The 24,194-nt window shown below is 38.6% G+C and overlaps 2 protein-coding genes and 1 long non-coding RNA gene across 8 annotated transcripts in view; 1 reads left to right on the plus strand and 2 right to left on the minus strand.

The window, feature by feature from the left end:
- Positions 1-9,151, minus strand: part of si:zfos-2326c3.2 (mitogen-activated protein kinase kinase kinase kinase 4) — an 80,087-nt gene extending 70,936 nt beyond the window's left edge. For all 6 annotated transcript variants that reach the window (XR_010165088.1, XM_063875788.1, XM_063875786.1 and 3 more), the window contains exons 1-2: positions 9,024-9,151; positions 7,656-7,721 (exon numbers count right to left, since the gene is read on the minus strand). Coding sequence is in view for 5 of the 6 variants with exons in the window: in XM_063875788.1 (XP_063731858.1) it covers positions 7,656-7,721; positions 9,024-9,080 (123 nt within the window). In the remaining variant the exon portion in view is untranslated. The remainder of the gene's footprint in view (positions 1-7,655; positions 7,722-9,023) is intronic.
- A 3,716-nt stretch (positions 9,152-12,867) lies between these two features.
- Positions 12,868-19,081, minus strand: LOC134859671 (beta-1,3-galactosyltransferase 5-like). Its single transcript, XM_063876305.1, has 4 exons — positions 18,902-19,081; positions 17,376-17,553; positions 16,081-16,341; positions 12,868-15,590 (listed from the first exon to the last, which is right to left on the minus strand). Exons 1-4 carry the CDS (start codon positions 18,922-18,924, stop codon positions 14,991-14,993), a joined length of 1,062 nt encoding a protein of 353 aa, XP_063732375.1. The 5' UTR covers positions 18,925-19,081; the 3' UTR covers positions 12,868-14,990.
- Positions 19,082-20,528: 1,447 nt separating this feature from the next.
- On the plus strand, positions 20,529-23,701 carry LOC134859672 (uncharacterized). Its single transcript, XR_010165133.1, has 3 exons — positions 20,529-20,792; positions 20,931-20,947; positions 23,476-23,701. It is a non-coding gene; the product is annotated as an uncharacterized LOC134859672 (long non-coding RNA).
- Positions 23,702-24,194: the final 493 nt, after the last annotated feature.

Below are 24,194 nucleotides of genomic sequence, written 5' to 3' on the forward strand. Positions count from 1 at the left end.
TGAAGGACTAGGGATGTCCCAAAAAACGATTATATTTAATATAAAAAAATAACGGTACTTGTTTTTATATTTGTACGTGTATACCATAGGCACTGTCAGGGCCCAAAACTACGGGGCGCCCCGTTGGCCTGGGAAGACAGAACATGAGTCTGGGAGACAGTAAACTCACTATTGACATGTCCAGGGGATAGAATCTATTTGTTTCCCTAGCAATTTTGCATTGTGGAACAACAAACCTGTGTTTAAATCGGGAGGAGGAGAGCTGGACAACGTTAGCTGTTAGCAGTTAGCTGTTGGCAGGCTGTAAACATGGGGGGAGGGGGTTCCATTGAGTTACATTATTTTACTGGTATGGCTATAAATACTACCAATTCTGGTATTGTGAAATCCTGTTGACGATTATCTTACCTTAAGACAGAAATGCCAAGTCATCATTGTGGTAATTTCAGATGTTTTTTTTAACTTTGACAGTGTTTGTTCACCGAACAGCAGTGACAAGTTTAGACATTTTTTCATCAAATAATCATCGAATAACATAATTTGGTTACATTAACAGAATCGTTTTTTAATTTCTGTACTGTGGTTCTATCAAAAAGAGCATCCCGTTCCAAGTTGCAAAGCTTAATTTACTCTCTAGCCAGTTCTTTCAAACTATATTTAGACATGTCGTAGAAGGAAAAGCAATGAATGATAGTTGCACTACACTTCTGGTACTGTGCTTGCTAGCTTAGTGGCTCTCCATGGAACCGAGCCTTCGTTAATGTCATCAATTTGCTTTACCTACTCTGACAAGCCAAAATGTCTGCTATGAAGAAGACCCATTTATAATAAAATATAAATAAGTGCAGGTTTTAAAGCCTGTACTGCACATTTGGGAGTGGGGAGTTTGAGAGAAAATGGCATTTATGAGGCAGGCTGGATCTTAAGAAAAGACACCACATGCATCAAGTTGCATTATGGGAATTCAAGATTCAGCAATATGAGAGCCTCCTCCGTAGGGACTAAGAGGCTGGATACCTCAGCCTCACTGCATTGATTTTTGACCAGTCTTTTTATTTTATCCAAGTTTTTAACTTTATTTAAGTGCACCACTGAATCTCTGGAGTACATTTCATTATACTTTTGGCATTTAGAAAGTACAGTAAGAAGGAAAGTCAGTTCTGAAGTGATATTCTAACTCAGACTTTCCCCATATTCTCAGGTCACACAGAAAACACACGCACACACATGTAATCAGCACAAAGCATAGCTCCAAACCTCATGGGGGGCTACTTTCCTCTACGCGCTCGAATTTTCATCGGTCTCTCTCCCTCTTCCTTCCTCCCCTCCTCTCCGTCTCTCTGCCTTTCACCTCTGCCTTCCTTCCTTTTGCCCTCTCTCGCTCACTCTGTTTCCACTCTCTTTGTTTTCATTTTTTTTCCCCTTTTCTCTCCGTCTCTCCCACCTCGGTGCAGAAACACAGCTCTACACTATTTTGGAGGATGTTTCCTGTCTCTCTGTGTCTCTTCTTTTTTCCCCTCAGGTCAAACCCCCGCACATTATTGCATAGCTTTGAAACAAAGACATATATTTTAAAAGAAGATGAAATTCATGTCAATGTTCTCAATTCCCAATGATGTGATATAGTAACAATGTGCAATAATGTTACACAAGTAATGCGTCTAGTTAATGTAATGCAAGGATTTTTCAAATACAAACTTTCAAGCAGTTACGAAAGAAAGAAGGGAGTTGGTTTTTAGCAAGTAGTAGATGGTCCAAACATCCTTTGGATTTTTTTTACTCTTTAGTCAGCAGATCAGTCACCATGAGTAAGATAATATGAGGATGATGTCGGTGACAGAAAAGGGAAATGACAATATCCAAACCAGAATGTTTTGAGGAAGTGCAAGTGATTCATTCTGGGAATCGATTGCTGCCAGCTGTTTTATGGCTGGGCAGAATCCATGATGTCTCAAAACGGAGCCTTCCAGGTTTAAAGAAGCACGTCGGCAATCACAACTCGTATTACAATTGTCCTGAAAAATTTGACTAAACTAATAACAATTTCGATAATAATCTAATAAAAAATGAAATACTGACTGTTATATATAACATTCTACCCATAGAGCGTATGTGGCGTTGTTGAATTAGAATTGGAAATCAAACCACAAATTCTGACAAGAAGCCCGGTGTCTTTGGACATGGCGAACATACAACGGAACATTTTTACTACAGGTATCAGGATTTGAAGGGAAATACCCATGGATTAGAGTTGCCTGATGAGATTTTAAAAAGTGTTTTACAAATTCTGCAGGAAACAAAACTACCATTATTGTTGCTATTCTTGGCTGACACGAAATGTGATGAACCACGGCGACGCCCATCCCCACTGATTCATTCTTGTCTTCTCCCCCCGTGGCTACAGAGAAAATGTGGCCTTTTTTACAAATTTGTCAAAAGCAGGATGCCGATTTCGACAATACAGTTTAGAGAGTATTTATCTTCAAAGTGAACTGTATATAAATATATATCTTTTCTCTAATGCCAGTTTATTTTTATTTCAATTTGTATTTCTTCTTTGAGATGTCTATAATTTAGAATTGATATTTTGTCACAATTTAGTCCTGAAACTAGTAAGTACTTCATCTTTAATCAGAGCAGCACAGTGTTGCATCAGCAGTCATTGTGGTGCTAAGATTTTGTCGACCTAGACATTACACACACACACACACACACACACACACACACACACACACACACACACACACACACACACACACACACACACACACACACACACACACACACACACACACACACACACACACACACACACACACACACACACACACACACACACACACACACACACACACACACACACACACACACGATGACTCTACAGCAGTGGCTTGCAGTGAAGGGAAGTTCCTTCTGCAAACTGGGAAACGCCCTGGGTGTGTGTGTGTGTGTGTGTGTGTGTGTGTGTGTGTGTGTGTGTGTGTGTGTGTGTGTGTGTGTGTGTGTGTGTGTGTGTGTGTGTGTTTAAATGATGAGCATGTAGATCTAAGTCTCATAGTGATGCATTATTAAGACTGTCCAATAAAGCAACTAACTAACTTGTTTGAAACGTTGAACAGCTTAATTTACTACTGTGCATTTATTTCTTCATTTATGAGCAGAGCAAACTATCTGTAATCCCCACCAAAGACAAATGAAGTTGTTTTCTGACTCTCAGATTGTCCGAGACTTCTTTTCCCTGGGCCACAGAATGACTGCAGGCATACTACTCCCATGTGATTACTACTGCACACAACACATCCTTTAATACTAATAATCTGCATGGGTGTGCTGCATCACTAGGACACTAAAGGTTATGTCCTTGTGTGCACATTTTTAGGACACCAAAAAGAAAGAAGCTCACACAAATATGTGCATGATGGCAAGGTTCAAAGGCAAGCAAAAGACAAAGAGGAAAGAGTGGAAAGATGAGGGTTAGTGGAAGTGAGGTTATATGACAATTAGAAACCAGAGGGGAAAGTGAGAGTGTTTTCTTTTTTAGGAGGCCCGACCACTTCTTTATTTGACCACAGGAACATTTCCAGGATCCTTTTGTGAGGAACTTTACCTGCCCCTTACTGAGTAGGAACCTGGATCCAGCTTTAGTTATTGTCCTCAAAACCTCCCTCGCTTTCTAGCCAAAACTATACGGGTGGAGTTAACAGAACTAAATGTCACGGGCAGTTCAAACACAAGTTTCATTACTGAAACATACTACTGCTTACAGAAACTGGGACATCATTATATCCTCTCCACCTTGGGTCTTGACTTTCGATTTCAAACCGCCCTGCACTCTCCAAATCTGGATTTTTCCTATGCCAGTGATAAGGCTGTGTTGTCTCATTACATGCCAAAACTGTTATGATCTGTCCAGAATTATATCCGTTCTCATGACAAGGCGGAAACACAAAAAGAAACCAAGTGGATTGAAAACTGTTAGACTTCTTGTGTAGTTTCTGATGGTTTGTATTTGGTTCCTGGGGCAATTTGATTCAAAAGGCCTGTTTGTTTTCTCCAGCCCTTCTCTACACCCAGAAGGGATCTCTATCTGAATCTCCATTATTTTTCTTGTCAAAAAGTCCTGTCTGCTGACCAGGGGGCCATTTCGGTGAATTAAAATGAAAGATTCCACTAATGGGGCAGGCTTTCCTTTTAGTGTCAGTTCCCACCGACTGCAGGCTTTGGTTGACATTATATCTGAATACTAACTGGCCATTAGTGGATCAAAACATGAGTCTAGATAAATGTTTTAGCAATTACAATAATCGACGCCTGTTGCTAGACACAGGTCAGCTGTTCAAACAGAACATTTGCAGCAAAACTAATTGGAAACATTACCTTAGTTGGACTACAACAAACTGCACAAAGAGGCTGACGCAAGATACCTTTCAAGGGATGGCTCAACTAAAACTCAATGGGATTTTTCCATTGGATTTCACATGATTGCACAAAATAAGATCTTTGGACATCACACGTTTATAATACTTAAGACTTCTTTGTTCAGCAGGACAATCTCCACATATTACCACTTTTATGATTTTGGAAGCATAAATGCAATTACCAAAAGTAAATAGCTAACGTGGGGCAATAATCAAACAATATCACAATGACTTCACATCACCACCGCTAAGCTAAAGGCAGACTTGTGTTTGTGGTTTGATGACTTTTAGCAGTCTTATTTAGTCATGTGTGAGCAACCACTGTTCCTATGGCACATAGGTGCTTTGGACATTCCCAAGGGGGGAATTTACTGAAGTATTTTATGCTGTGGAACTCAATGTAGAAATCTCCTAAGATTGCTTGCTGTTCTTGAGACACCTGCCTACTTCTTTGTAATTCATTTACACAGAAGAGGACACCTTTTTCCTACAGATTCTCAGAGGGTCAATGTTGCCGAGACGCCACGGTGCTTCAGTCATTACCACCGACCTGAGCCTTGATTTTCTTGATAAATGCTGTACAAGTGTTTACCTGCTGCCTGCCCAATCAGATTTGTTTGTCCGACTGCACTGACCTTACCTTAGCCCTGCATGTTGCTAAATGTTAGACTGTAAAGCCACTTTAGAGCTTACTAAAACTGCTTTTCACAAAACTGGTCCTTCCTCTAATTTGGCATTTGGGTTCTGCTGTCTGTTGCCAGCCTCTGTAGAACAGTAAAACACATCAATTCAAACAAAATTCACTGCACTACCAATTACGCAAGTAACTATACGAACATTTCATGTGACCGTTATATTGGCCAAAGTAATTGCAACTCACAATATTATGCCTAAAAGTCATCATTTTACAAAGTGGTAATACAGATGTTTACACTTTGAGTTAAGATCTGATCCTTGGTTGCTGGATTTGCTGGAGTAACATTACTTAAAAGGCAAACAAATGCAGTGTAATGAAAACTCACATACAAATAAACAGAGGAAATTACTAGATGCTTTGTCAGCATCTCCTGCACTCACGTCAATCCACAACTGAGTGTTTTCTTAAGGTGCCGAATGTGTGTGTGTGTGTGTGCGCGGCTTGAGTCATTGTTCTAAAGGCCCTATTCCTGCCCTGGTTTCCCATGTGGGACTCACAGTATTGGCTGAAACACAAACACACACACTTCTGAGTTTCTGTATCTGGAAACAGATTTGCTGAGTCCACATTAAGATGCACTTGATTTTCACTAAGCATTATACACTAACATTTACATTCTTTTAATAGCAACTCATTTTATCGATATATTTCAGTCACTTGCTTTGAATACAAATAGGAGTTAACTAATGGGTCATTTTGCCAATAGTGCAAAAACAATTCCTTGGTAGGATTGTCCAATATGAAGAAAATCAAATGTAGCAATATTTTTGAGCGAATACTTTGATATCGATTTTGCAGCGATATCATAGAGTTGGTGCTTCCATAAAATATTTACGCAAAGAGATTAAGAAATAATCATTAGAGTATAATGGCTTAGTGGATAAATGCAAATAATTGAAAAGTTGGGTCAGTTAGGAAAATGTAATACTTTAAAACCAGTGAAAGACACCTATGCGATATCACATTATCCAAAATAAGATAAGAGGAGATGTACCTTTAGATTGTCCAGTTTAACTCCAACAACAGAGCTAGCCTTCCTCACGAGCTTGTTCAGCCTGTCAGCGTCCCTTTTGTTGGTGTAGGACGATATCTTTTCTCATATCACGATAATGATATAATATCTATATATTGCCTATCCCTAAGTAGATGTATTAATTATTTCTTAGGAACTTTAAAGTCCATCTCTCGTAAACACAATTTATTATGTGGTGCTTTAGCGCAAATCCTTTTGGATTTATACAGAACAGTAATCGCTTAAACAATAAAATTGGACAAGTGTTCAGTCCATGTCTCCCCAAATAGGATTATCCCATATTAGTCCATTATGGAGTTGTTTTCCTTGATACAGCATCAATGAATGTGAGCCATTGGAAGAAATTAGAGATTTTGTTTTCCCCCGGTGTAAAAGCACCCTGTGCAAAGGCCAACACAGGCCTCACTGTCCTGTGTGCATCTCTTGCAACATTTCCTCTTTCAGGAAATCAAGTGGCAATCGAGGCACACACCCACCTTCTGTCTTACACACATTCACACACACACAGACCATCCATGGACCTCATTCATTCCTAAACCATAAACTTGTGACATGTACCTTAATTGATATTCTCACCGTTTTAAGCGATATAACACATTTTATGGGAGACCTCGCACAAGTCACTTCTTCAGCCAACTTAAAGTGGTATTTTCTGTTGATACAAATATATATGGGCCACACTGATTAGCAAGAAAACAATGTCAAAAAGTCACGAGAAGCTAACCTGAATTAGCATCTATTTCTTGTGCAAACAACAAACCTCCGCGTACAACCTATTGCTTAATTCATTTTGGATTGAAGTAATTTGACATATTCCTGTTTATAAATATGTCTTTTTATCTTATAAGGCTGGTACATCTTTTAAGGCAGCCAAACATAAATGTGTTTATAAATCTCAAAATGAAAATGGGTCTGAACCCCTCTTTGGCACAATCATCTTACACCAAGGAAGATCTCTTTTTGGTATGTTTGAAACTGAAAGTGTTCCACATACGTTTAAAAAAAGACAGTTTGTGTTATTGCAGAAACACAACCATCTGCACAGAACTAAATAAGACTAAACACCTTCTGCAACCACAAACCACACCACTGGTACACAAACAGATATTGCGATAAGGAAGTGAGCCCCACCCAGGGCCTTTAAAAGATGCTACAGATTCTTGTGTGTGTGTGTGTGTGTTCTGCATGTACAGGATATTTCAGTCAGCTGATAATTTCTTCTTCTTTCCTCCGAACTAACTGGGAGTAGGGTTTTAGCAGTAAGTTTTACCAGACGTGACGTGTTTTATACCGTGTGTCCGCAGGCTGTTGAAGGCTCACGGTGTGCAGCTTGTGAGAATTCTTTAAAATACAACAAGCTATTTTTATGATCTCACTTACTGCCATGTAAACAGTGTTTAAATGGAAACATGACATATCAGTATCAGTTTGCAGCTGTTTTTCCGTTCTGCCATGCATGCAAACAAACATCTTTTAAGATGGCAGAAGGCATCACGGGAGTACTCACCTTGTACACCTGACCATATGTTCCATTGCCAACCACCTCTACCAACTCAAAGATTCCTGCTGGATCCTAGAAAAAAAGAAAATGAAAAAAATATGTGGTCAAGATAAAAAAAAGAGGGTCAGATAGGATTGATGCTTAGCATTAGCTCAGCAGATTTCTCTACACATTAATATAAAGTGGTAAATTCAGCATCATAAACTGTGTTATGTAATCTGTCAACATATAATATAATATATATTTAAAATGATGATGATGATGACGATGACGATGATGCAATTTTTTAAAGGATCTGTACCATGAAAGATTATTATCAAGTCTGTACAATAACAATTATAGGCTGGGATGTCTGTGCAGCGACACAATCCTTCATTACAAATGATATTTTCACATTTTAAGCCTTCACCAAACATTGAATTTATTGTGGATATTGCACTACTTCATATTGCAATCTCAAAAACAATTCTATTCATTTTGCACCCCTACTTTTATTCCTATGTACAGTATTGAACTATACATTATTTCATCTTATTGTATTTTAAATGTTTCGAGTTGACTTATTCCTACATTTAACTTGCACCTTTGTGTGACATGCACTACTTTATTTATTTTTACGTCTTAAGAATATCTAGAGCTTCAGATGTAATACATTCACTGCCAACAGCTACGCTGTTACTGGTATGTATGTGACAATAAAGCCTTTGAATCTTTGACTCTTGGTACTGGGGTCAAATGGAGAAGAACAATGCAGGGTTATACTGGGATGGAGACTAAGGAAGTGGGACTGCAAAAAAGATAACAGTGTGAGTTATAAAAAAAACTGCTAAGAGATTATTGATATAATACGTGAGCTTCACTGACTCTACAAATACTATTAAGCTAAAACTTTTCAAAAATCCAATCACAATAAACATACTTGAGTCACAGTCATTTCCTACGCAAAATAATAAGGGAGAATAGAAAAAATATTGTGCCAACGAATAAAAGAAGACAAATACTTCCATAAACTGACTAACTGGAGAGTCTTTTTCCAATAATTACACAAAATGTATCATGGTGAGCTTTCACTTGTTGCATGTCAACTTTTCAATCAAAGCAGCCAGCCAAAGGACAGTCCTGTGTGTAAACACTGTAGCTTGTAAAGTTTCAGCAAACAGGACACAGTGCAGACAAAAAGCGTAATGATACAGGGTAATGCTTTCTATACATTAAACACCGAGGCCAAGACACGACATAACGTTATAAAGTACACAGAGTGAGAGCCGAACGTTAGACAAGGGGGAACATTACGTTTAAAAGCAACACCCACCACATCCTCCAATGTTTACTCAAACATTTCATTTAAAATCAAGACAACAGTTTTGAACTTACCCTTAAAGCAGCGAGGTCTATGCTGTCCAAACTTCGAGTGGTGTTTTCTCTCGACATTGCTGCCAATAAGTTTGTCAGCGGGTTGAAATGTGTGGACAAGACATGGACGGTTACAGTTTTCTCTACAAACTAACGGGTTTTCCTCTTCTAGGGTTCATTCTAAAGTTTAGCTCGACAGCGTCAAACAGACCACTTCCGGACTAACCTTTCAAAATAAGTGTCTTTACTACTCGTTTTAAAGAGACACGTAACACTGACATAAACAGAAATGTATTTAAAAGGGCATACGTTTTACAGTCTTAACTGTCTTAAAGTGCATCTAGAAAAATCGAATGGGTTCTTAAATTGTGCTAGCATGTTGGAAGTTAACTTCCTGTTGGACTAGTTTCACAGTAAAGTACATACTTCATAATTTATGTTTTGCTTCAGGCTAAAATCTTACACTACATTTCAATTAAGCTGTGTTGTGAAATGAGCATTATCCGGTGATTGCAGTAACTTCTCTTAACTTGTCACTTCTGAAGTTTGCTCACGGGAAGTGTGTTCCCTTTCTTTGCGCGACACGGATAACATCACAACTAGTTAACCCCGTTGAAACGAAGTTTACACATTAAGCTGAACGTAAGTCAACAAATGCAAAAACGTTAAAAACCTCTCCACGTGTATCTCCGTGTCCGTGTATGTGCGCGCGAGTGTTTGTGTTTTTGTGGGGAAACTTCAGTTATCGCGAGAACCTCTCAGTAGTCACTAAGTAATACAGTATTTATTGACTGATGAATACATAAATAACAAAGTAAGTAAATAAATAATAATTCACTTCTTCAAAGTCAAATAAAGACAAAATGTAAGAAAATGGTACACACACTCTCACACACGCTTAAGCAGGATCCATAAATATAATAAATGTGAGAAATCAACGGTTCACATTGTATTGTTAAGGAAGAGGATTAGGGCCACATGAAAAAATGTTTTGAAAAATGTTTTGGAAATCCCCAAAACATTTTTTTCATGTGGCCCTAATCCTCTTCCGTATATTGTACAACACTTGTGTGACTGCTGATTTTCCTGTATACTTCATTGTATTTTAAGGAAGACAGACTTCCCATGTTCCCAACAACTAATATTGTATGACGATAAAAAAACAAACAGTAAAACAGTAAAAATATGACAAATATTGGAATTTGAATGGTGAACTGTGCCAATTTTAAGAGGTAGTGTAAACAAACAAAAATGCGAAATATTCAGTGGGGGTTTGCAGGATTCATAAAATTAAAATCACCAAGATGTGCTGGCATGATGTGCATTAATGTTGTAAGAAGTATCTATGGAGGGGGTAAGAGTCAGCTTCAAGGGGGGGTCCCGGGCTTTGTTGATGAGGCCAGTAACTGTTCTTGCTGTATTTTAGAAAATACACATAGCACAAGTATTTTGTATGTGATTTGATTTAAACATTTAAAAGTTGTTCTGTTAGATACTCTGCGCAAAACATGTCTGTACCACACTTTGTGCAAAAATACTTTGTATCAATCAGAAGAAATTATGCAGTGCCTTTACTTCCTTTTCATAGCAAATATTGTTAGGGCACAGATGGTTTTGAGTGTATTAAATGTAAACTGTCCCGTAAAATATTGCTTTCACACAGTGTTGAATGCTTTTAACATCATTTAAAGTGTTCAACAAAGAAAATAAGCAACATATTTGAAAGCAGATATATTTTACTTTTGGAAAATAATTGTTGTATTTAACCTCACATGCCGAGATCTTTGCACATAAATTAGCTCTTCTAATTACCAATATACCTTATAAGTGAAACGTTTATTTTACAAAGTTTATCAAAACCAGCTTCTTTTTGACTATATATTTAAACTTGACTTTATTATTTATGGTTTTAAGTGTAAAATGTATCCAAGAGATTAAGCTTTACTTTCCAGTCTCCTGGGCGAAACCAGTGATTCACAGTCAGCATGGTGGAATAAGGGTCATTATGTGGCCGGACACAATCACTGTTGTGTGTGTTTGTGTGTGTGTGTGTGTGTGTGTGTGTGTGTGTGTGTGTGTGTGTGTGTGTGTGTGTGTGTGTGTGTGTGTGTGTGTGTGTGTATGTGTGTGTGTGTGTGTGTGTGTGTGTGTGTGTGTGTGTGTGTGTGTGTGTGTGTGTGTGTGTGTGTGTGTATGTGTGTGTGTGTGTGTGTGTGTGTGTGTGTGTGTGTGTGTGTGTGTGTGTGTGTGTGTGTGTGTGTGTGTGTGTGTGTGTGTGGAGGGGAAAACAGAGAAAGGGCAAGACTGTTGAGTTTGTGCGAGTGCACCAGAATAAGGCAACGGTGGTTAGTGACTCCATAGGCGCCGATACCGTGGGTGCTTCGGGGCCCGAGCACCCACGGAGATTGCCGAGCACCCACGGAGATTTAACCGCACACACGGAGATTGTCGAGGGTCGGGCTTTAAACTTTTTAGAGCACCCACCGGCAGAAACATAAATCGGCGCCTATGAGTGACTCTCTTGCTCCCTCTGTATGTGTGCTGGTGTGTGTAAGTGAGTGTGACGAAGTAAGATCGAGAGAGGGGAGAGATGATGGCCGTGAGTGTGTGTAGTAGTGTGTGTGTTTGTGTCACAGTGAAGAATGGTCTCTCTGTGGTCTTGCACAGTGGCCCTGTTCACAGCAGGGTCAGCTGCACACACGCACGCGCGCACACACACACACACACACACACACACACACACACACACACACACACACACACACACTTCAGGACTCCTATCCAAACTAAACAAGACATCCTTCTGAGAAACAATTGAATAAGAAAATTCCGGAGTGATAAAGTCCACTTGTCTGTCCGTGTCTCACCATTATTTCAGTCCTTCTGTGTGAGATTCTGTTTATATTTTTAAAACATCGGGTATTCTGGGGAAGTGCAAGTTATCTACATCACTATTTTCTGCAGGCACTTGTAGGCCTACTGTACGTATGCATTCAGCAGAATACATGTACACAGCAGTAATGAGACGGCTGATATCCGTGTCAGTTACGCACAATACAGATGCTTAAAGTGTGTTTTATATTCCTACATGAACATTTTCTTTTTTTAAATGAAATTAATAAAAAAATATTAACAAGGACGGACACTATTTAAAACGTTTCAATCACAGACTCTCACCACACAACACAGCCCTTTTCTTATTTCTGTTTTCGTATTGGCTTGCCCACCACAAGATAGTGCTGTTGCCCATTTTGCATGTTGACTGTTCTGACGTTACTTCTGTGAGAAAAAAACATCAGAGGTGCTAAACATGTCCATTTTTAGAGTTCTGTGAAATCAGTAAGAGCAGGAAGTGGCTTTTATACAAGGCTACTGTATGTTTGGGTTTCAAGTCTTTTATTCTCTCTTCCCCTATGATCTCAGTCTCTGTTCAAAAACTCAGCTAGAATTGGGAGAGTTTTGCTAAATGTAATTTGAATACTTCAAACACTATATTTGATTGTCTCCTAAATATTCTGATAAAGATATAGTTAAGTCAAGTGTTATTCAGCCTGTTGAACTGAAACAAAACTGAACCAACCAGTTTGTTGAACCACAATCAGGCCAGCACTGCCTGAGAGACCAAAGTGTTCTTGCAAAAAAAGAAAAGACAAAGCAAAGGATGACATAGTAACACAGTCTCCTGTTACAACAGTTTGGGCGTGATGAAACATGCTATCATTTACACATAAACTTTTTAACAAGTCAATTGAGTTCTATAAATACGTATTTTCTAACTAAACACTGTATTTTTAAAGGCAGGAAAAGTTTTGTTTCATAACCAGGTGACAAAATGAATGATCACTGTTAAATCAACTGAAATGTATTAGAAAATGGAAATATATATTTATTTATTTATGCACAGAATAGATAAATACATAATGAACGTCTATTTAAATAAACATATCAATTGTTACAATTAGAATCATACATACATTGACAGTTGTATTTTTTAATTATCTGATCAATTTCATGTGATACATGCCATTTTTACTTATAAATACCTTCATTAAAGGCTGATGAATACCATTTTGGGATTTCACATTATGCAAAACAGATATTTTAGAATGCACCAAAGTGGTGGACTGAACAATAAAAGGTCTGACATTGCCATCTTCAGTGCCGCCATTCCACTAGAGAAAGTAAAAAAACTGTTCTTCTGTTTACAGCCAAGTGTGCCACCACATGTATGACAAAAGAAAAGCTGTATGTTGCTGTTGAAAGCTTTTTAAAGATGTCATGGTTATTGAGATTATTTAAGAGTTGTTGCAACTTAAAATGTTTGCAGCAGACTGTCTGGAATTTCCCAAGTGACATGGCAACATTGTATAGCAGACCTCTTTCTCTTGTCTGGTTAGTTTCTTTGGTGAAGGCTAGTCATTTTGTACTTATCATACACAATATCATCATATCATTAAAGTTGCATTGGTTAAGATAAGAATTTAAATTTAAACCATTAAAATAAGTATCATTATCAACATCATTTAAGGTGTAGGCTAATGGTGTTTATGTTAAGTCATAGATGTCTATGTAGCCTATTGCACTGCAGAGATATCTACTAAAATGAAATCGCTAGCTGAGCCCTGGCCCAAGTCTTTTATTGTAATACCACTTTTGTTTTTTTGGTGTATTTTATCAGTTGAAAGGATCTTCAGTTGGCGTGGTGTTGAAGTCATGCGACCCTGCTGTACTCGTCTGTAGTTCGTTTATAGCATAACGTTAGAATTTTGCTTCTGGCGATTAGATTTATGATTTGAAAATGATAAAAGTAGGGTAGACATGTGGAGATTATCCAGCTGAACAACACGTGCACTTATCAAACAGGTTCGTTTTCCAAAGACCTTATTTTTTACAATATTCCAAAACCCTATGGAGAAATTGCATAGACTTTTTGTCGAGGGAACCCATGGGCAGTTTACTTCCGGGTCAGCCTGCAAAAACACGTCATCCCTGCACCTCTCTATACTATATTCATAGGGGATCAGGAGATGGGCGGATCTTCCGTTAGCAGATTGCTACATTTTCTGTTACTGCCATCACAAAATTAGCTCAATGTAACAATGTTCCAGCACAGCTGCTAACTTAAGCTCCATCCCCCAGAGCCACTTTACATAGTAGAGATACAATATCGTACCCTATTTCCTTGTAGCAGGTGGCTTGGTATTACACATTGTACCTTTAAAGTAACATTAAAAATATGATTCACATGTAGCCGCTTTTGGTGAATACAACTCCATTGTTTCACAGCTTGGTAACTACTGCTGAGTTTAAAACACATTTAAATTTGATGTGTTAGACATGAAAGCTGCATGAACACAACATATCCATCCTACAACTGTGCAAGTATTGACATATTTTAAATAATTTGTGCAAACTTTGCAAACCCTTTAGGATATCAACACATTATTCGTCAAAATGTTCATATTTTGTAAGGCCTTAACTCGCTGAAAGATGCGTTTTTAGGTACACTTTAAAGTGTCCAAACATGCACCAAAAGCCTTTGAGGTACAGTATGTCTTAAACTGTATGTGGCACCTACTTCCACATTGTTTCAGATTTGGTGCACCAAATGAGGACCCAACAATCCAAACTTTCAAAAGGGGGGTAAAAGGAATAAAATGCCAATGGTCTATACTATTAGACATAAATTATTAATAACATAAATATTAATACAACTATCACTTTAAGTAGTTTAAAAAACTGACTGAAGATCACATAAGCTGTCACTACATACATAAATGGTGTAGGAAGTGACAACTATTGCATATACAAAATATAATTTCTTTGTTATGAGGTAGGTTAAGACCACCAACGAACATCAGCGAGTGTTTTTAAGGCCTTCAAAAACAACTCTAACAGAGTGATACAGTGTTGTATCTGCCATACTGCAACATGGCTGTACCGTGCAACACTGCTATGAAGTTATGTGGGTAACAGTCTTTGATTGTCTTAGCAGTCAGTGGTTTTCACAGTGCAATATGCTTTCCATGCTTCTGAAAGCTGTTTAGAGGTTTGCAGTATTGTTGTAATGACAGAAGTCCAGTAACAGTCGCTTGTCCAATGAGTACGAAATCCCCTAAACAAATCACCACGAGGAGGATCTGTCATTTGGATTCCCAAATGCTCCATACACAGTCCCACATACACATCTTCAATGTAAACAGCTCTAACATGTTCAGATGCCTCCAGTATCTTCTTGGGTAAATCCAGTGACAACACATAACCCAGTCCCATGGCATACGGTGGGTACATGTACCCAGAGAAGGCAGAATAGGGCATAAACCACTTCGATGTTGGGTTTCTTACAACAAAAGCATTCCTCACCACCATCCCTGTCATGTAAAGTTGTTTGGGGGCTTTCAAAAGCAAGTCAACAAGGTTGTGGACATTGAGGAACATGTCCGAGTCTATTTTCATGGCATAGGAGGTGTAGGGGCAGTGGGAGTCAAGCCATTCAAACATGACCATGGTTTTAATGGTGAGGTTATTATAGCTGTCCAAAAAATCACTCTGGAGAATATCATGATGTCTCTGGCTTTCCTCTAGCAGCTAGAGAGGGGGACATTGGAGAAACAGTTCATAGTTAGTTAAACTTATTGAAACGTTTATTTTTTGTTACATCCAGCAGATACAAGTAACGTCAGAATTCATGTGGAGTCTTGTTGCTGGTGAACTCTTCCAGGCAAGTCAATATTCTCTCTTTTCAGCCCTGGTTTTCTGGTCTTTCTCCACTAATTTTATAAAAATATATCTGAATATAATTGCAGATATACAATAAGGTCCCAGAAGTCCCAAGTTCCTTATCGGAATGTAAATAATGACCAGTGAAATATAGCGGAAGTCTTCACTCGATAAAAGCTTATTTGTTGTCAGACCTCACATCAGACAATTCATTTCAAGATCAAGAATAGAAATGCAGTTTGATTTCAAACCAATGAACCCTGTAATGTTCTTTCACTCAGTTATTTAAGGTAGTGTCTAATATGGTTGAAAGGGATAGGAAAAGGGCATTCAGGAACATTGCAATGAGTCAGCTCACTTGCTCCTTGAGGGTTGCAGTCTCATCTTCCTTTTTGGACAGCCCCAGCAGAAAGTAGTGGCTCACAACTTGGCCCAGGACTGTGGTTTCTTTCCCCCATGTGTTACGGATTGTGTCACGGGAGTCTATGTTGTGGGGTGCGACTGGAATCACAAGAACTAAGAAAGGTCTTTCCTGCAAACATCTATGGGGTTCGTCCAATATGAATCGATACCTGTGAGGGTAAGGCACAAAGTACGGTGAAGGATCCTCTGGTGAAGTCTGTAAGGAGAGAAGGTTGGAGGTTTTGAAAGATGCAACTGAATAGAACATGACTTATCCATTTTGAACTTTAATATTCTCTCCATATTAAAAGACAGCTACAGCGGTATAAAGATTTGTTCAGACAAAAGGCAAAATTAAAACGGAAAAACTGATCAACATCACTATCTACTCTGTACTTTTTTTTAATAGACACTTTGCGATAGATTTAGAGCTAGTGCTCCTCCCAACCCATTACAAATTACATACTGCATTTTGGTTTCCATGGTCGTTTTAGTTGTTTGACCGTTCACCATTTTTGCTACTTTGCAAACTTGGGAAAGCCTTACCTGGAAAATCAAAAGCCCTATCGTCTGTGTTTTTTTTTGCACAATAGGAAACGCATTTTTGTGCTGTAAACATGGCCTTAATTTTTCAAGGACATTGTAAGGCCTACCTGGAGGCAGAAATAATTGCACCAATAGGGGACCAATCTAAACATCGATAGTGTCAAATTATAGAGCCATTACATTGTCCAATTTGACTCCTCGTGTGTGGAGCAGCACCATTTCTAATACCCTAACTCACAATGCTAGAGCAAAATCATGAATCTTCGTGCTGTTTTACGTTAATCCAGTTCTAATGCAAATGTCGGCTCTAAATTGTGTTCTGTTTGAACACAATATAGCAGTGCACAATTCACTTTTTAGAAATATTATCTGATAGATAAAGTATTAGAGCATGCCCTTTGCGATTTTTTTCCTACAATGTTGCCATTTTGTATTTCTGCAAATTCAAGGGCTTTTACTTTACATCCATTTATTTGAATGAATTATTTGATATTATGTAAAATATTCTGTCTTGAACATTAAAAAAATATTCCTTGACTCAAATATGCTTATGCAGTTATGGAAAAACTCCATGAAGTGTAATACTACAGATGACAAAAAAACAATTGTCAGCTGAACAGAACAACATGTGGTGTGTATCCTCTTGCTTTGCCTCCATCATTTTGACAGTTGCACTGGTTACAAATTGACACTAAATATACTCACAGTAAACGCTGGAGTCATATCGTCGTGAGATTGGCTTGACTTTAACCTTGTCCAAAACTTCAAAGACCATGACACTTTGGGTCTCGAAATGTAGAAAGTTAACATAAACGTTACCAACATCAGGAACATTATCAACAAACACCACCACCGTTTAGCTCTTGTCCATGGAGTTTTTTCACTGCAAGGACAAAAGTAAAAATTGATATCTTTAATGACTCTTATCTGAAAACCAGAAGCACTTCACCATCCATTACTGGGTTGGAGTGAGGAAGCACTTTGCCAACAATGTCTCTTCCTTGACCAGTAATGTAGTCGTTTCTTATTGATTTATGTGTAACTGGAGAACTGCAGAAAATAAGAACACTTCATTGTATAATGCATGTAAACACATAGTTCATATTGATGTGTACAGTAAGTTATTATATTGAACACGTTTTACCACATTTTGTAGACTATGGACCTATTAATAGAACATATACATCAATCAAAAGCAGAATCATGAGTCACCAAAATCCCCTTTCCAACAGGCTTAATGTGAGACCCTGACAACTCTAACAGCATTTAGCTTAAGATGGGTGGGAGAAAAACTATAGGATTTTATCCTTTGCAGACCATTTACATGCACACAAATCTGTATTACATACTACAGGAAAGGGAAAACCCTAAAATGCACAATAGGGCCTCTTTAAAATACATGATTCCCTCTCTTTATTTATCAACATAATTAATGCTACAGTATAATGCCTAACAGTACCTTACAAAATGGCATTTGAGGCAAGTGTGGCTGCTCATATGTCACATGACTTGGTACTGTGGTTTAATGAGTTTGTGCTGAGGCTTTAAGAAATGCACGCACATAAGAGTTAGCTTTACATAATCTACACTGGGCAAGAATTGCTTCCAGTTCAAGTAAACTCAAACATAAATCAGTCTCCCATGACAAAAAGCTGTGATTAGGGTAAGAAAAATGTTGCCAGTGTTCCCATGTGATACTTTAAGCTATGTACAGGTTGTAACAAGTACATATAAGGACATGTTGTCACTGTATGTTGGGAGGGTAACCGTGAACATCTATGGTGATCTGTGAAGATCACCACTTTGTCCCAACGTGTTTATGTGAGTAAACAACATTTGGAACTTGTTCAGATTCAACTGATTTCAACTCAGGAAAATATCTGATAAGAAAACCCTTGGTTTCAATTCAGATATACTACTGTTGGGAAACCGGTTATAAATGTTGCATTTTTCTGCCGTCAAACCAGGAAAATAGATAATGTTGGTACTATCAGTAACATTAGATATGTATTCCTTGTCTATTTTTTGACACAGCCACAAAATCATAAATGATAATAATGATTAATTATGAGAGGAGTGGAGTCCCGACTGAAACCAATCGCACTGGTCCATTCTCATGAAAGCCAGAAAAGATTTCTTATCAAAGTGTTCATAATCAGGAAGTAAATCGCGCATTGGACTTAACTGCATGATTAAGTCAATAAATAAACTGAATTCAAATCTGGACTTACCTTTGGGAAGAAAAACGCTCCATAATTTTCTAAAGGCAGTGATCTCTGTTGCGAGAGCTAAAAGTGAATATGTTGCTGTAGATGTGTAACTGTCCTCTTGCGTTGTGGTTGGTGGTAATGTGTGTCAGACAACACACTGAGCCTTCTGAGCAGACAACCGCAGCACACTGCTTTGAAAATATGCAGGTAAGGACACGCAAGTTAAAAAGTGTTGGATGTCGTTCACAACAAGAGCCTTCCGAGTGTGTTTTGAATGGAATGCATTGTCAACATGACTGAACCTGCGGCTTTAGTACCAATTTCACAATATAATTAACAATAATGCAAACACACTCTCACCTGGATGTTTACCTCAATGTTTCTACTGCATTTAATGAAGCTCACCTGAAACCTTTTTTGTGTTTTTCATATGAACATGAAAATGGTTTCAAATGTTGGTGTTTATTTTGCGAAAAAAAGTAGCTCAAAGTTGTAGATTTAATGACATTTTTTAAAAATACATCAAATATGCTTACACAATGGATCATGTATCAAGTTAAAATCAATAATTCAACATCTTTATTAAGTAAAGTATGGTTTCATATTTCTTGCAAATCTTTCACAATAAAATCACTGATTCATGGTTAAGGCTTTATGCCTACGCAACCATTGGAAGGCTTTTCCTTTGAAACAGACAGGCAGTGTGCAGACTTAGCAAGCCATTTGTTTTTTACATTTTTTGTCCCCTCATGTAATCCTGTCTTGAGTACAGAAAATATATCTTTGTTCTCAAGAAAAACAGAGGGCAAACAACTCACCTCCATATCTCATGACAGCCGTGTCTCAAAGCAAATTAGGTTGCTAACCAGACATCAGATAATAACTTACATTTTCTAGTTTTAAGTGAAGAACATACACAAATCAGCCTGGGCTGTACTGCTAACATGACATTACTAATGCTTGTAACAATCAGCTTGTATTCTAAGCCTAGTTACCCAAGAAAAAAGGTTCAGGAGCTACTGGGGTGATTCAACCTGGCAAGGAGTGGGGCTGAGATACTAAGTGTCCACTAACTAATAATGTTCCCCCCCCCCCCCAACTAAACCAGAAACAACGTAGGTCTGGCTGCTAATACACAGTTTAATGAGCCCAAAACATACACACACCTCCAACAAAAGTACAAACATAGAATAATTCTGGAGTGTTTCTCAATAAAATGTCCAACTTAAATTGCAGTCTTTAGGATAGGCTGAAAAAAATAGTACCAAAGTCACTCAACAAAAATATATTCCAGCAAGGCAAAAAAGAAGAATATCCACAAATATAATGCTCACTGGCTGCTGTCCAAAGGAAAAATAGGGGTTGACGCTGTGTTTCAGTCTGGTTCCAGGGCTCTAAAGGCTCCTACTGCCAGCCCTACATCCCAGGTTAACTCTCTCCACAATTAAACAACCCCCTCTAGCTAAAGGCTAGGCTCCCCTTTTTTCCTTACTTCCTCACCATCCAAAACTCTTTTTCTTCTCCATACCAAACATTTCCCTCTCCCTTTGTTCCCTTTGGGCGCCGCCCCCTTCCCCACACCTGAGTCCAATGCACACCTGATTAAGGCCTTCAGGGAGTGATAGGGGAAAGCTGAAGGGAAAAGAGGGAACACTTGCAGACTGGACAGCAGTATAGATCTATAATTATCTACCTCTCACATGCTATCAATGAGAAAGTAACAAAATATTATACATGCTTCACATCAGCGTGTTAGCTAGCAATTTGACATGTTGACCTGGTTAACATTCAAATGATAGTATTGAGCTCAAAGAAATGCAGGTACTGTTGCAAATCTAATTCATGGAATGTCCGACTGCAAACCAAAAGGGGAATATTTGCAAATCAGACCCAAACCCTGAAATACATGCAGGTCCCCGGGCGCTGCACGATAGCTGCCCACTGCTCCTAGTACTAGGATGGGTTAAATGCAGAGGACTAATTTCACTGTGTGTGCTCTGCTGTGTGCATGTATGTGACTAATAAAGAGGGTTTCATCCTCCGATTCTAGGTCCGTTCTGATCAACAGTGAGTACCGTTTGTCTTAAAGATTAGATTTTCCTGCAGTCTAAACCTATCCTAATTCCTGGTATAGTTCCTTTTACTCACAGCACGTATTGTAGTAGGGAAAGATGGTTGGTATCTGAAACCACTATCTTTACATTACCCAACTAAAATGCTTTTGTTTCCTAAACCTACCCACATGCATGACTCAAGATCTGGACTCTGGTTTCTAGTGTGTCAGGTTCTCTGTCCCATATTTCCCTTTTTTACCACTCAACATTATGTTATTCGACCAGGAAACCCATTTCCTGACAAAATTTGATCAGATAAACAATTGAGCAGAATTAAACATCACTTCTTGGAGACTTGGTTTTCTGCAGTTAACATCAGACACAGTTGACCTTAGCTGGTCAGCAAACACCACAGAAAAAAAACAAAAACTGCCCGTATTTCTCAATGTACCCAATTAGTTTAACTTGAAAAGTCAGATCCATTTATATCTTAGACAAATAAAATATTCTCAGAATCTGGTTACAAACTGAAGGTTAAAAAAGAACGGCAGTGGAAACCGCAGAATGCACCTATAGTGCATATAATTGGAGGTAGTAATGGGCCCCCCCTAAGTACGCATCAACCGTAACTGCTATAGGCTTTGAAATGTCAGGGGAAAAGAAACCAGTCAACCACACATCTGTGAGACATGCAGACATGAACTTTTGAGCTTGACAGCTTTTACTTCCTTTAATCTGTTATACCACTGATACTCCACTGGTTGGATTTCCTTTTTGCTACACACCTGTTTTTCTCTTTGAGTAGATTTGAATCTGAACCACTATCTTGCTGGGCTCTATAGAACCAGATAACTAGGGTAAAACATTTTTGGGGAGGCTATGGCCATCTTTTATCTTTCCCATAAAACCCCTTATTAAATAATGAAACACTCTGTTCTACATGATGTTTTATGATCTTCAGACAGAAAACACATCTGATGTTAAATTGACGGAACTCCTTTCTGCGGATTAATATGACTGCACATCGTCCAAAGTTTGAACTCTGACTCTGAATATCATTGAACAATCAGAATAAAGTATCAATCTCTTCTCTGCCTGTTGGGATCAAGTGTCGAATTGTGTTTTCAGCCAAGGCATGTAAAACTGGGAGGTGATCACAACTCTGTGTTTTCTTTTTATTTATTATTATTTTTCGAACAGACTACAATGTGTAATGTGCTTTATAAATAGAAATGATTTGGTTTTCTGGGGTGCTTATGTTCTTAAATTACTTTCTATTCACTGCTGCCTTTGGCAATCCCTGCTCAACATAGCTCAAATCCTATTCAAGTCACTGTGCCTCGGATCAGCTCTGCTCAGATTAGCGCAGCAGAGTGTAAAACTGGTTTCAGTATGTAAAAGCCTGAGTCTATTTCCACTAATCTGACCAGAAGGTGTTACAATGCCATCAATACAACCAGCGGAATTATTATTATTTTTGATTAATATCCTTATTATCCAAAATGACTGTGGGAGAAGAGTCAAAGGACTGGGAGTTAAAAGCGAAAGAGTGTGGGAGGAGCTGGGAACAGTACGAATAAGACATTTGGAAAACAGAATGAGGAAACAGCCTGTAGAGTGTCTGGTTAAGTAAGAAACAGCTAATTAAATAAACAAAGGGGGAACATGGAAAAAAGAAACAGAAATAACAGTTTCATCAGACAGGCATCCAAGATGTATAAAACAACTCATATCATTTTTATTTGCTCTCAGTTAAATTATTTCAACAAATATATCCAAAGAATATTAAAAGAAATTAGCAGAAATCAAAAGACAACCACTATACTGTATATTGCCATCGAATATAACAACTCAAATAGTTAATAATTGTATCAAACAATCTCAAATATCCAGAATTCATTGGTTCTAATAAGACAATGACAGTACCTTTTGTGAAAATTCAAAACATTATTCACTTTGCTTAAATATTATGGTAGTAGTCTTGGTTTCTTAAAGCTCACAAAGAAGAGTGTGGTTTAGCTTGGAGTCCGGCTCTGTGTGCAGTGAAGCCCCTTCGGCTGACTGCTAGGGTCTGGTTTCCAGTGTGTCAGCATCAAAACATCAGGCTGTTGGTACTGCATCCATCCATCCACACCGCATTCATCCCACCAAAAATCTATCCATCCATTCTCCAATCAACCATCCACAATTTATCCACAATCCAACCATCAATCATTTATCCATCCTACACCAATCGTTCTATTTATCCAACCCTCCATCCAACCTCACATTTATCCCTTCATGTTTCCATCCATATATCCATTAACCCTATTTATCTATCCATCCACCCATTGATCCACAACCCACAATCCATCAAACCACTATCTATCTATTGATCTTTTTATCTGTCCATCAATCCATCCAACTACATTGGGTCTTTATTTTTAATGTGACAGGACATGCAGATAATCAAAAGCATGGACATTCAAGGAAAGGATAAACTGTGTAGATGCTGGATGCTAGGAACTGCAAAATATAAATATTGGTCTGTCTTCTCACCAGTCCATTCAGCAGTTTCATAGGGATGGTGCAATAGATGTGGCGCCCCCCGCCAGGGTGGAGAACTGCACGGTGGAGTGAGGTGGGAGGGGAGGCGACATGGAGGGAGGCTGTGTGGAAGCCGGAACTCATAGCTGCTGCAGAAGTGCCTCATTTGGGCTGCTGTGGCAGTGTGACCGCCTCCCAACGGCAACGTCATCTGGTTATAGTCTGGGATCTCTGTCCCCAAGGCAACCTGTGGTGAGAAACACAACTCTGTTATTTTTTTTTCTCCAGAAGGTAATTAAATCTCTTTAATTCCAACACTACTGCTGTGAAAATAAGGAAAGACAAAAAACATAAACTCTCTATAGACCTCTTCATTTATCAGGGATTTCTTTCTATTCTGTAGCGCACACGGGAAACGGAGATCACCGGCATCCTTTAAATTCATTTTAAATTATCGTATGGGGGGATATTTTTTCAGCACACATTTGGATTTCTTGTACTTGAAAACATTTTTCCGTTCAAAGGCCGTCAAATACTGGCTGATGGAAACACTGCGTCACCACTGGTTCTGGAAACACGTCGACTCAGTATAGCAACATAAGATGCAGCAGCTGACCTGATGATGTGCATGGCGACGGTTGATTTGGGGCGCCAAGTAGGCGGAAGCGGACACGGTGGTCTGTAGGTCACCAAATCGACCCTGTTCCCCAGAGTCCATCACCTGTTAGCATGGA

The sequence above is a fragment of the Eleginops maclovinus genome, chromosome 23 (assembly GCF_036324505.1).
Source record: "Eleginops maclovinus isolate JMC-PN-2008 ecotype Puerto Natales chromosome 23, JC_Emac_rtc_rv5, whole genome shotgun sequence".
NCBI lineage: Eukaryota > Metazoa > Chordata > Actinopteri > Perciformes > Eleginopidae > Eleginops > Eleginops maclovinus.